The 14,326-nt window shown below is 40.8% G+C and overlaps 1 protein-coding gene across 1 annotated transcript; it reads left to right on the top strand.

Annotated features, from left to right (window-relative positions):
• The first annotated feature begins 544 nt into the window (after nt 1-544).
• Nucleotides 545-8,839, top strand: LOC307141763 (interferon-induced protein 44-like). The gene is made up of 8 exons (XM_079842205.1): nt 545-623; nt 1,819-1,892; nt 1,997-2,030; nt 2,121-2,325; nt 6,221-6,367; nt 6,457-6,628; nt 7,695-7,795; nt 7,906-8,839. Exons 2-8 carry the CDS (start codon nt 1,868-1,870, stop codon nt 8,080-8,082), a joined length of 861 nt encoding a protein of 286 aa, XP_079698331.1. The 5' UTR covers nt 545-623; nt 1,819-1,867; the 3' UTR covers nt 8,083-8,839.
• The last annotated feature ends 5,487 nt before the right edge of the window (nt 8,840-14,326 follow it).

Genomic DNA, 14,326 nt, shown 5'->3' with positions numbered 1-14,326 from the left:
TGCACAAAAGGGAAATTCTGAGGAATCTAGGAAACGACGTGAAGATAAACAACACAATAAAGTCTGAATTATTAGGTCAGCTATCCATTTTTAAAACTTCTGATTAAAAATAATATCCCAGACAGCGACAAATCCAGGCCACATCTGGTATATGTAGTATTAGTATTGTATTTCTGACAGCTCTATCCCCTTATCCCTAAAGGTGCAGGACGGAGACATGCTTTCAGACGGCATGAGAAGATTGAGAAGAGTGATTTGATCATCATCAGCAACATTATTTCTCATCTGTATTATTAATCAAGTAATTTTATCCTTCCTAAGAAAAACAGCATTGAACAGCATTGTCCAATAGGACAGAACACGTGTTACAAAATAACAAGAAGGCCATTTCTTCTTTGTTATCACTCAGGTTATTCAAAGAGGTAAAATGACTCTGATTTGCAAGATTTTTTTCCCAGCTTTATGCCCAGGCTTTTTTTTAATCATTCCTCATGCAGAGTAAACATGAACAGGCAGAACAGCAGAGGGATGGGTCTTTGTGTTTAAAAGTGAAAGTAAAGGTGTATAAATTAGACTGTTACATGTCTGAGGCTTCATATAATAGCTGAACACGGAAGGATACGGTGAGTACATCATGAGGGATGGGTTGTTTAGATGTAATGCTTTATGGCTTTAAAATGACTTACTGTCTCTTACACGGTGCTCTTTAAACTTTCTATTTTGTAGAATGTTTGAATTTAGTGCATGGGTGTAGAGAAGAGATAAGCAGAAAAAGAAAAAAACAGAAAACAGTCGTGCAGTGTTAATGCTTGTGGGCTCTCTGCCTTTATAAAGTCAATTCCTCTGAATCTTTCTTCATTAAAGTATTAAATATGTTCAATATAAATCGAATTGAAAATTTGATTATAATATAGAAGTTAGTGGGCACAGATGCACTGGGTGTGTTTGGAGGTAAAATAAAACTTGTCATGTCCTGGCATGATTTAATAATCCAGATTGAAGAGGCATGACGCATGAATGAAGAAATCATATTTAATAAACACAAAGACTGTTCCATGCTGGTGGAATGACCTGCCTATCTCAATCTGAGCTGAACCTTCAGCCATTTCAAGAGATGTCTGAAGACAAGAGGAAACAGGAACTCAAACAAGAAACATCACGACAAACTAACAACATACAAATAAGTGGATTCTAGATGCTCCAAAAACTGACACACAGTCCAGGAGGAGCGTACTTTCACATATGCAGTGTTTTAATTTATTTCTTTTTATACATAATTGATTATATAGACTTTGGTTAGCTAAATTCCATAAACTTATGAGCTCATTTGGCCCAACATATCAAATGCTAAGTTCAGAGACTTCTTCACTATTTTGCGATAAGTTAACCAATCTGGAACGTGAACCTTTGCAATGGTGTGGATGATGTTAAAGGATTAGTTCACTTCAAAATGAACATCTCCTTCCTCACCCACTCTCATCCAAGATGTTCATGTCTTTCTTTCTTCAGTGGAAAAGAAAATAGTTTTTTTGAGGAAAACATTCCAGGATTTTTCTCCATATAATAGACTTCAATGGGAGCATGCATTGATTTGGACCTTCAGACGTTGGTTCCCATTGAAGTCTATTATGTGCAGAAAAACCCTGGAATATTTTCCTCAAAAAAACGATTTTCTTTTCCACTGAAGAAAGAAAGACATGAACATCTTGGATGTAAATTATCAGGAAATTTTCATTTTGAGTGAACTAATAATTTAATGAACTGAATCTGCTTTATGATTGCTCTGACTTTATCATATTTCCCCATCTTTACTTGTAGGGGAACCTTTTCAAGTTGTATTTTGGAGAATTTGCATTATTCAGAAGAAATGGGCAACAGGAAATCCCAACTTGGTGAGTCTCTCTCATTTAACAAAAACCAATGAGCTGCTTAATTACGTTATATCTCAGCGTATAAAGTGTGTCATATAGGCCAACTAAAACATGATCTCTCACAGAATACGATGCTCCATGGAGAAAAACTACTTGGGGGTTCGTTCAGTATGATTTGATTTTAACATTTTAACAGACAGCTGGCTAAAAAAGTATTTTATATTTTCTGATAATTGTCCTTTTGTTTAGGACGAAAAAGAAAGATGACTTGATAAACGACATTAAAGGGATTGAACCAACCACAGGAGATCTGAAATGCTTGAGGGTCTTATTGGTTGGACCCTGTGGATCAGGAAAATCAAGTTTCATAAACTCTGTTAATAATGCCTTAAAGGGACGGATAACAAGCGGTGCACTGTGTGACAGAGCTACTGGTGGAAGTTTCACAGTTGAAGTAAGTTTTTTTTTTTATGATGTATGTGCTTTCTAATTATTTTTATTTATGTTATGCTTAAATGGTCCGTGTACCTTAAGATCATTTGTTTTCAAATTTTTGTCTTCAAAATTGAAAAAAAAATAAAATTCATTTATCACATAAAAACTCATCTCATGGGGTTTTTTCCCCTCATATTTTTATTATAAAATCACCAAATCTTGCTTCTAAATCACAAAATGGAAACAAAAAAATTATAAGCATCTTGAATATTCGATCTCTACATGGGTGGGAAATGAAACGGCCCTTTCCATTCATTGGTCAATGATTTACATGTGGAAAATGAATTTTGAAGTCATTTATCCGTTTTCTACCCATGAACCAAAAAAATCAAGCTGAAATCTTGTTCCCATTCAGTCGGTCACTCCCAACGCCACGTCGGGGACGACAAATAGGAATCTCGCTTGCGAGAGCCAATCTACTTCGAGTGTAACTAAACGAGCCAATGCACATGCAATGATTGCACCAGGTGCTCATGCCATACAGCGCGGGTATAAATGAGACACAGGTTATTGCATCAAATAAGCTTTTTGCTTAGAAGCCGAGTGGTGGATGGTTTGTCCTGAAAACACTCTCTACAAAGCAGTGTAACTGACTAACTGTGTAATTCTGCCTTTTGGAAGTGGATCTCTTCAGTCAGTGTTGGTGTGACTTCTTCCTCTTGTACAAAAAAGTATGCATCCTTTAGGTCGATTGGAAACCGATGCATTTGAAAATGCGTTGCAGCGTGAGCATCTTGAACGATAGCTTGTGAAGGCTCTGATTCAGAACTCGCAGGTCCAAGATTGCCCGTTAAGGCCCTTTCACACCGGACACGTAACGAAAAAGCGAAGCGAAAAAAGCGAATATTTCGAATAGTTTACGTCAAAACCATTCACATCAGCCGCGACACAAATTTGCGACGTCTGTGATGTTTCAGAGCTCCAACACGCCGAAACGTTTGCGGCGACAGCCGAGAAAACACGGACACTTCATCATCCAGGGAAGACGAGCTTTACATTTTCTTTAAAAGACCGAAGAGAAGAAGGTTTTGGGTGCACCCAGTCTTAAAGAACAGAGAGTCTGAAGGGGGGTATGCTAATCTTGTACATGAGCTAAAACTTTATCATGGCCAGTTCCGCTCTTACTTTTAAATGTCCGTGGGACAATTTGTGGAACCAATCCATCCGGAGCAGCTGTGTTTCACAATGTGAGTCACAATGTAAACATTTAAATGCCACAGACATACTGACGGAAACACATTCACTTTCCATAGTCGCGGACACAATTAACGTTAGGTTAGAAAAAAATCTACGAGTTTTAACTCAAAAGGTGATGTTATCGTTGTCTGTAGCCTACAGTGGGCAAACACATCTGCATCTACACAACTAACGTTACAGCTGTAATCCTGTGACAAATGCTAGACCTGGCAAAGGTTAATGTTGAGTGAATGGCTAATGACATCAACTGGATATTTCGCGACCTTTATTTCCTTGTATTTGATTGGTTTAAGCCTTTTCTGACGCTGCGAGTGTTAAAAAAAATCGACATTGAAACGAAAAAAATAAACATTGTTTTCAGATTCAGATTCGGTGTGGAAGCACTCATTATACAAACAGCCGATCAAAAAATTAAACCATCGCGCAAATTATTTGCTCGTCAAAATCATGTCCAGTGCGAAAGGACCTTAACCCATTGGTTTTCTTGGGAACAATGAAGTACGGGCTGTAGAAGCCTGTCTTCAAATCGGCTGGAGAGACCGGCTCTATCGCGTCCTTCGCCAGTAGGACTGTGATCTCCGCACGCAGGACATAGGCATCTGTGGTGTTCACCGAAGTGAAGCAGAAGCCCATGAACCTGGGGCGAACTGAATCACATAGCCTAGTCTGATGGTCCGAATGAGCCAGTGAGACAGACTGGGGAGCGCTGAGACCATACAAGCAGTAGACCATCCACTGCGGCCCGCTGGCGAAGGGGGAGGATGAGTGTGGTAGGACGTTTGACCGGCCACAAGGAAACAAAACAGAACAAAAGATTCTCCACCTGGCCCTCCTATGGGGGATGGAGCGGTGTGGTAACCGTCTCCTGAAGAGTAAAACCTCCCCATCTCTGGGTTGCCCATTTCATGGTCGCTTGCCCTCGGCCTTGCCACCCCTCTTGGCGTTGGCCTGGACGGGCTGGGTGGCCTGCTTGCGCCCGGCTCCTCGCAGCAGCTGACCACCGTGGCAGGATGTCTGATCACCTCAGTCTGCTTCTATGCGGCCGAGAACTGCTGGGCGAAGTTCTGGACCGTGTTGCAGAAGAGGCCGGTCTGGGACACAGGGGAATTAAGGTTTCCCTCACGAAGCGTGAGGTCAGTTGAGATTCTCAGTTTGCGCAGTACTGAGGGATCATGACCACCCTCGTGCAAGCTCTTCAGTGCCTGGGCCTGATGAACTTGCAACAATGCCATGGCATGTAAGGCGGACGAAGCATCTCAACAAGCCTGGTAGGCCTTTCTGATCAGATTGGACAAGTACCTACAGGCCCGGGAGGGGAGACACGAGTTCCCCCTGGATGTGGAGTTAGGGCACAGTTGCATAGCAATGGCCGGTTCCACGGGAGGAACCTGCATGTAACTATCTGCAGGTCCGCCATCGAGGGTGGTGACGGAGGAGGATCCACTAGGCCAGTTTCGGGCAGTAAAAGGTGCCGTCCACAACCTGGTGAGCTCCTCATGCACCTCTGGAAAGAAAGGAACCAGGGTGGGGCGCTTAGAACCAGCACAGGCCACCCCGAGAAACCAATCGTCCAGCCTCGAGGGTTCGGGAAACACGGTGGAGGGTTCCACACGAGCCCGACTCTCTCAGCGGCCCGGGAAAGCCCCCCAGAGGCTCCAAGGGGATATGGCAGCTGCAGAGGCAGTAACACCACTCGGATGGCCCAAGATGGCCGTGGCAACGTGGCACTCATCAGGTGAGTATCACACCGGCCTCCTGCCAAACCTTCAGCCCGTGGTCAGACCCCTTGTTACTTCAGGCCGGAGTGCCCTTGGAACAGGTGTCCAGGCATGCTGTGGTTTTCACGGATACCTCTGCCATGCGTTGGGGGCCACGTACAATGGGCATGCAGTGTCAGGGGTTTGGATGGGCCTGCACCTGCATTGGCACATCAATTGCCTCAAGTTACTAGCAGTACATCTTGCACTGAGCTGCCTCAAAAGGCTGTTACGGGGCAAAGGTGTACTGATCCGCACGGACAATACTGCGACTGTTGCGTACATCAAACGACAAGGTGGTCTGCGCTCCCGTTGTATGTTGCAACTCGCCCGCCATCTCCTCCTCTGGAGTCAGAAGTGTCTGAGGTCACTTCGGGCCATTAATGTCCCCAGTGTGCTTAACCGCATGGCTGATGAGCTGCGCTCCCGGGAGAGTGTCCAGCTGATCTGGAGACAGTTTGGGGAGGTGCAGGTCGACCTGTCTGCCTCCCCAAAAATGTCCCACTGCCAGTGGTTTTATTCGCTGACCGAGGGCACACTCGGCACGGATGCACTCGCACACAGCTGGCCCTGGGGCCTGTGCAAATATGTGTTCCCCCCAGTGAACATACGTGCACAAACTCTGTGCAAGGTCAGGGAGGATGAGGAGAAGCTCCTGTTAGTAGCACTTGGTTCCCAGAGCTTATTTTTCTCGCGACAGCCCCTCCTTGGCCGATTCCTCTGAAGGACCTTCTGACTCAGAGACAGGGCACCCTGTGGCACAAATTGGAGTTTGCATCAAATTTACATCAAATTGGAGAACAAACTATCAAAACGTACACGGACCCATCAGGGTACCCTGATGACCTTCATTAAATATTTGTGTTTGTTTTAATGATATCATGTAACATATGTTTGTAGTACAAACCAATCAAAATTGAATCTGGACATTCAAGTTTGTCTGTTGTCTTCAATGATATCATGGGAATGGAACCAGGATGTAAGCAAGGATGCCCTGTGGAGGACATCATCAAAGCCATTCATGGACACGTCCGAAATGGTCATGTGGTAAATAATAAAAAAGCCTTCAAATACTCTATTGATAAAACAGTCTTATAAGCATATTTTACACTGATGCCTGTCTTGATCAATCATAGTTTAATCCAGAAAAACCACTGTCTCCAGAGGATGAAGACTATGTTAAGGACCCAACACTCTCAGATCAGGCCTTCTGTGTAGTGTATGTTTTAGCGGCTGACCGAATCCAACTCACAGATCCTAGTGTTTTGGAAAAGATCAAAGATATCCGAATGCAAGTTAGAGCTCTTGGTAAGACTAACACAGAGTTAATATACAGCTATGCAAACATTTAGCAACACATAACTTCATTAAAGGTGCAATGTGTAGTATTTAAGAGGATGTACTGACAGAAATGCAATATAATATAAAGTTTTCAGTGGTGTATAAAGACCTTACATAATGAACCGTTATGTTTTTATTACCTTAGAATGAACCATTTATCACTGTATAAAAAGTCCCTGTAAAATGTACGGTAAATAAACAGCAGCTGTGGTTGACAGAACTTTTTAGCAACGTTTTAGGTTTTACAGATTTAAGTTATATTTACAGTAAATAACCGTATTTCATTAACTGAAATGATGTTAAATTACCATCCTATTGAAATACTGTTATGTAACTTTGATATATACTGACAACCACCAATCACAGTGAAGATGAGAGTCACATGATGAATCAAAGCTTTTAGGAGAACAGTATATAGTCATTCATACAAACACTAAACACCATCATGCTAACACACTTGACATTTTAAGAATGCAATAAACATTAATTTAACAACATGTAACATACAACCCTAATGTACATAACTGATTAGAAAAAAACTAAGAAAATACGAAAATACATCAAATGTTAAGTGTCATGCAGGGAATTCTGGGAATGTCAATTTAAGTTTTCACTGTAAATTACACAAAGACTTGTTCTTTTTCACTTCTGGCAACTGTACATTTAACTGTATTTTACTGTAAATTTACATTAAATGTAAGGTTAGATCTATTACAGTTATTCACCGTATATAGTGAATAATGTATAAGTTTCTGCTAACCAGTTAACTGTTTTAACCGTAGCATTTTTACAGTCTTTTACCATTAAAATCCTGATAATTTGTTACCCGTGGGTCCCCTTACCTTCACTTTCTAACTAAATAATGTGATAGTTAAAATGTTATTTAAAACACTTCATACAAGCACATCTTTATAATATGTTACATTGTTAATACATAAAGCTAATATAATATAAAATATAATTTAAATATCTAACCACATAGAAATACGTTTAAAAAAATCTATGTATAAAGTATATTCTGAATATTTTGCAGCGTTGCCCCAGGTCATGGTCTTGACAAATGTGGATCAAGCATGTCCATTGGTGAATGCTAATTTACAGAGGATCTACTACAGCAAAAAAATCAAAGAAAAGGTATATTATGTATTCAAATAAGTATTAACAAGTCTCAGGCTCCATATTCTACTGATGATATGCATTTTGAATTCCAGTTTGAGCTTGACTCCCTTTTTTTCTTCTTCTAGATGGAATGGTGCAGTAATAGATTGGGAGTTCCCATGTGTCACGCCTTTCCAGTGAAGAACTACCACGAGGAAATCGAAACCAACAATGACATGGACATTCTGATTTTACAGGCATTACATCAAATTATACATGTGGCTAACGACAACTCACAGGCTCGCTCATCAAATAATTACTGAGCATTTTGAATTCAAGTTTAATCTACAAATTAGCAACTTCTGCATAATACCCTTTCTGTAGTCAAGGTCAGTAGGCCTGGGAAGAGTTTGAGACTGATTTATACTTCTGTGTAGAAACCAGTGTTAATTTTGACAGCAAATTTCGATTTAGTTTTAGTCTAGTCTTTTGACTAAAATGACATTTATTTTTAGTCATATTTTAGTCACCTGAATTGTTTTTAGTTTTAGTCTAGTTTTAGTCGACTAAATATCATAAGATTTTAGTCGACTAAATCTACAGTAGATTTAGTTGACTAAAATCTAATGAGTTTAGTTAAATTGTAATAGATTAAGCATTTAAGCATTACATAACAGACTGTCACTTGAACTGACATTTTGACATCATTTTGTTTTTGACATAAAAATACACGAAAGAGCTCAATTAACTTTTTTGTTTGTTTTTTAAAAACATCTATATCGTTTTTATAACTTTGTATTTCTGTTTTAGTTAGTAGGCCATATCAGGTTAAGCTAAAGCTTAAAATAAGTGTTTTTTATTTTATTTCAGTTAACATTTATTTAATTTCAAGTAATGAAGATTTGTTTAATGGTTTTAGTGAACTATTATAACCCTGATACTTTATTGAATATGTGTCCAATATTGGTCTTTCCTCCTGACTATGAATTAAATAGGAATTAAATTACAACCCCAAATCAGAAAAAGTTGGGACTGTATGGAAAACGCAAATAAAAAAAAAAAGAAGTGATTTCTAAATTTTCTTTGACTTGTATTTCATTGCAGGCAATATGAACACAAAATATTTCATGTTTTGTCTGGTCAACTTCATGTCATTTGTAAATATGCATCCTTTCCTGTCATTCAGACCTGCAACACATTTAAAAAAAAGTTGGGACAGTAAAGCATTTACCACTTTGTAATGTTGCCATTCTTTTCACAACACTTAAAAGACGTTTAGGGACTGAAAACACCAAGTGATGAAGTGTTTCAGGTGTAATTTTGTCCCATTCTTCCTGCAAACAATTCTTATGGTGGGCAACAGTACGGGGTCTTCGTTGTCGCATTTTGCGCTTCAAAATGCGCCACACATTCTCTATTGGAGACAGGTCGGGACTGCAGGCAGGCCAGTCAAGTACCCGAACCCTCTTCCTCCACAGGCAGGACTTTGTAATGTGTGCAGAATGTGGTTTTGCAAATATGCATGGACGTCCCTGGAAAAGATGTCTTCTTGAAGGCAGCATATTATGCTCCAAAATCTCTATGTACTTTTCAGCATTAATGGTGCCTTCACAGAAGTGCAAGTTACCTTTGCCAAGGGCACTGACACAACCCCATACCATGACAGACCCTGGCTTTTGGACTTGTTGCTGGTAACAGTCTGGATGATCCTTTTCTTCTTTGGTCCGGAGCACACGGCGTCCATTCCTCCCAAAAAATACCTGAAATACTGCTTCATCTGACCACAGTACACGTTTCCACTGTGTGATGGTCCATCCCAGATGCCTCCGAGCCCAGAGAAGCCGACGGCGCTTCTGGACACTGTTAACATAGGGCTTCCTTTTGACACAGTACAGTTTGAACTGGCATTTGTGGATGTAACTACGTATTGTGGTGCTTGACAAAGGTTTGCCAAAGTAGTCCTGAGCCCATGTGGTGATATCGCTTCTAGATGAATGACGATTCTTGATGCAGTGCCGCCTGAGGGATCGGAGATCACGGTTGTTCAGCTTAGGCTTGCGCCCTTGTCCTTTACGCACTGAAATTCCTCCAGATTCCTTGAATCTTTTAATTATGTTATGCACTGTTGAATGTGAAATATCCAAATCTCTTCCTATCTTTCTTTGAGGAACATTGTTTTTAAACATTTCAATAATTTTCTCACGTATTTGTTGGCAAACTGGCGATCCTCGGCCCATCTTTGCTCCTAAAGGATTAGACCTTTCTTGGATGCTGCTTTTGTACCAAATCATAATTACAATCTCCTGTTGACATCACCTGTTTCAAATCACATCATTATTTAACCATTTTACCTCATTACTAGCCCTAAATTACTCCTGTCCCAACTTTTTTTGAAATGTGTTGCAGGTCTGAATGACAGGAAAGGATGCATATTTACAAATGACATGAAGTTGACCAGACAAAACATTAAATATTTTGTGTTCATATTGTCTGCAATGAAATACAAGTCAAAGTAAATTTAGAAATCACTTTTTTTTTTTTTTGCGTTTTCCATACTGTCCCAACTTTTTCTGATTTGGGATTGTAAATACAGTTTATTGTGTAAGCAAAAAACGAATAAATAATGCGTGACTTTTAATGATAAACAAGCTCGAATTACACCGGGACTCTTATTTTGAAATGCACCTTACTATTGCAGTTGCAGGAGCTCATTCAAGTTCAGATGAGGAGATAAAATATGCATTGTTACAACCGTCTAAAACATATTACTATATAAACATGGTAAAGTAAATATTGTCATTACTCATCAGCATTAGTTCATAAACAATTGCCTGGCATAAATGTGTGTTATTCATTGATTGTGAGCCGCTCTGGAGCGCTGGATTGGGGATGCGTGAGCCTGTAGAAGCGCAACAGAGCCGTGTTTTCCAGCGGTTAGATCAGCACGGTCAAATCAAATGTGTGCATCTGTTACACAGGACATCAGTTCTGACTGGATCTCTTCAATAATCGACCCTCCCAAACATTTTCTTCTCGTTTTTATTTGTTGACGAAAATGACAGTTGATTTTCGTCATAGTTTTTGTCATCCAACACTAGTTTTTATTTAGTTATCGTCTCGTTTTCATCAGTGAAAAAAGGTTGTTGACGAAAATTATGACGAAAATGATTCGTCAACGAAATTAACACTGAGATGAGATGAGATTGAGATTCAAGTTTATTGTCATTACACATGTACAAGTACAATGCAACGAAATGAAGTTTGGAGCAAGCCTCCGAGCCGCAGCTATTTAAAGCGCCGCCACACGCTCTCCAGAAATAAAGAAATGCAGATTGCTAAGCATACATGCAAACATTACATACATAGTACACACAGTACACGTGGTCACGTGATGGTATTTTTTGTTGGGAATAGTAAGGGAGATAGGAAGGAGGAAAGGGGAGGCAGACGGTTGGATGGGGGGCAGGGATGGGGTGAGGTGTGTATGATGCGAGTAAGAGTCTTGAAGCTTCCTGTGTTGTGTGAGAATGTTAGCCATAACTTAAGATGTTTTCAAAGTTCAGTTCTGTGGCTTGTCCTTGAAAGGAGATATGGCCGTGCACAGGGAACGAAAGCAAGATAGCAGGACCCAGCTGTCAAGCTGACCTCCCAACCGAGAGATAGGGACAAGCTGGACGATGGGATGAGGGAAAATATCTTAATCCATTTAGCTGATCTTCTGTAATTTTCCAGACCATAATCAATCAATCCGTTCTGATCCTCAGCGTCAGCGGCGAGCGTCCGGTTCATGAATGGACCTGGACATTTCATCCAATTTCATGGTCAGACCAGACATACTGCGTAGCAGTTCACTAGCCTGACCCCCGATGGAGCCCACTCTTCCCTGCGTCTCCGCAGTCCGGGCTGAGATGTTACGATACAGCTCCTCAATCAATGTCATTCTTTGATCTAATACCTTCAGTCGGTCACACACATCCACAAAGCACTCTTTAATTTCCACAGACAGCGGCTGGGTGAATTTACTGGCAGCTGTCTTACCCATTTTTCGATAGGTCAGGGCAATCCCAAGGCCGAGAAATAGGAACCCCACTATCATAATGCCAATTATGAATAAATCCTCAATATCCTCCACGGACAGGACTTCCAGGCACAGGACTTGCCAGTTGTTCCAGGCGTCCCGCGTGTAGCCCGCGGGGAAGGTCCCGTCCGGGCAGGTGGGTTCTCCCGGAGTACCCTTCCTCAGTGAGAAAATCTTGTCAATCGCGCTGAGAGACCAGTTAATTAATTCCATTTCAGTATTTTCAGGAGTCCAGCAAGCAGGGAGTCAAGAAAAAAAGACAAAAAGATCAGCGCCAAAGCAGAGCGGGGAGCAGATAGAAGGCACGTCTGCTCTGTATGAGATCAGGAAGTGGAAGTAGAAACTGGTAGAAACCTATGGAGTAGCTACATTGTAGGGTGTGTGTAGCACGCGTAGCCTATGGCGTAGCCTGACGTCCACCTCTCTAAAAATGTAATAGCGTGTCAGTTCTACGCTGCCTGCAAGCATTGTGATTGGTCTACCCTCAGGTACAGACCACACACTCTCCAGAGTTTATTTGACTCCACACTCAAAACTGAAGCAGTGTTAAAGTTAATGAGATAATTATGTGATTAATTGAGTGATGATTGACCATTAGTGATGAACAACTGATAACAACAAGCAGAATCACAAAAGGAAAGAGTCACCATTTGTAGTCACCATTATGGTGATTAGTGTTTGCTTTGGTTGGGTTGTTTAAAAATAAATTCTGACTGCTTTCACAGAAATTGTGTTCAGGTAATGGTTTTATTTTGATAGTGACATGATCATCATGTAGGCTAGTGACCTTATTAACTGAGATCATTCTTAGCCCAATCTCTGATTATATGGGTGATGGTTACATTGTTGATTACAGCAGCCCTGTGGTGCTACAGCAGATCCTGCACAAAAAAAAGTTTGAACTACTTCATTTTTTTACACACTCCCACACACATCAAGAATCAGCGTATGAATCTCAACAACAGAGATTAGGGTTGGGATGATAAACGGTTTCATGATAAACCACGATAAAATGCACTGACGGTTAGTTATATTGTTTAAAATTGAATCATCATTAAAACTGTGTTTGATTATTGTGATTTTAGTCAGCGTCAGTCTAACGCAGACGCAGCGTTGTTTTTTGATCGAGGAGAAATGGCGGAAGGCAGTGACAGCGTTCAGGAGATTTTTTAGCTTTCTAAAAGGACCAAATCTGAGGTGTGGTCATATTTTAGGTTTTACAAAAGACCCAAGGGAAACTTAATTGAGGATGGTCACCCTGTCTGCAGAACATGCACAAATAAAATCTGCAATAGGAGGAAACACCTCAAATCTGCCGAGTCGTCTCGAGACCATCACACACTGTTGTATAGCGAACGCAAGGCAAATTAACGTTGACCTAGTCTCAGCCTCAGACTGAGCGTTGGCTGAGCGTCTGACGCATATGGCACACTTATCTGGAGTTTCGAAGTCATCTTCTGATTGGTTGAATTCTACAGGATGTCCGCGAGACGTGTGTGTTGCATTCTTTAACGGTCCATCTGGAAACAAATGCCGTGAATAAGGAAGAAGAACGCCAAAAATAAGGTCTGCAATAGGTGGAAATCTTCAAATCTGCAAATTGAATGAAACGAGAGCGCGTCCGTTGTGACACGTGGATGTGCGCTGTTATTATGCGTTGCTATTGACGACGGTCATTATAAGGAAGGAAATGCCACAGAATAAAATCTTGCTTAAAAAGTGCACAGAGCTGCTCGATTTATCTGTTGTTTGTTGATTTTCAAATATAAAACTTGTTGAAATGTTTTCAGTGTGTGCATCAGTTATTTTTGAACACTTTAATCTCATTTTAACAAAACCGTAATAATATTAATAATCGTGATAATTTTGGTCACGGTAATCGTGATAGGAAATTTTCACACCGTCCCATCCCTAATTCAGATAAACAGATCAATTCTGAACATCACAGAACAAGCTCACGTAAAACAGCCAAAATAAATGAAAACAGTAAGAACCAAATAAATGACTAAGACAAACCAGACAGAATTGTTTATTCATGCCACAATGCATGCTGGAAGCCATAGATGAGTTTTGATTAGTGCACCCAGAATGCACTGCAAAAAGCTTTCTGATGGCCACCATTGTTGAGATTCATACACTGATTCTTGATGTCTAAAGCCCCGTCCACACAGAGACACATTTAGCTGTATAGGTAAAAATGTTGTCCCGTATCAGCGTTTCGTCCACACGGATCCGACGTTTTGTGAGCCTGAAACCGGTATTTTTTGAAAGCGGGTCCGAGAGTGGATAAATCTGAAAATGACACCCTTGTGTTTTCGTGTGTACGGCCAATCCGTATATTTTGTGAACCGGTGATGTCATCACACCACGTCCCGCACGGGAAAGACTAGAAGGGATACAGCTATGGCCACTGGACATGCGCACATCAAAACTGCATCATTTAATAACTGTATTTGCATTAATGCAAGGGCAGGTTTAGGGTTGGGGTA

Source organism: Gobio gobio (genome assembly GCF_949357685.1).
Source record: "Gobio gobio genome assembly, chromosome: 18".
In the NCBI taxonomy this organism is placed as follows: Eukaryota; Metazoa; Chordata; class Actinopteri; order Cypriniformes; family Gobionidae; genus Gobio; species Gobio gobio.
The sequence above is the reverse complement of the archived record's forward strand: the minus strand, read 5'-3'. Positions and strand labels throughout refer to the sequence as shown.

Bases quoted from the DNA above. Each gene is read 5' to 3' on its own strand.
- LOC307141763 (XM_079842205.1), top strand. From the start codon at position 1,868: ATGGGCAACAGGAAATCCCAACTTG. The intron at 1,893-1,996 runs GTGAGTCTCTCT...GATCTCTCACAG, and splicing joins CAACAGGAAATCCCAACTTG to AATACGATGCTCCATGGAGA. The intron at 2,326-6,220 runs GTAAGTTTTTTT...ATATGTTTGTAG, and splicing joins GTGGAAGTTTCACAGTTGAA to TACAAACCAATCAAAATTGA.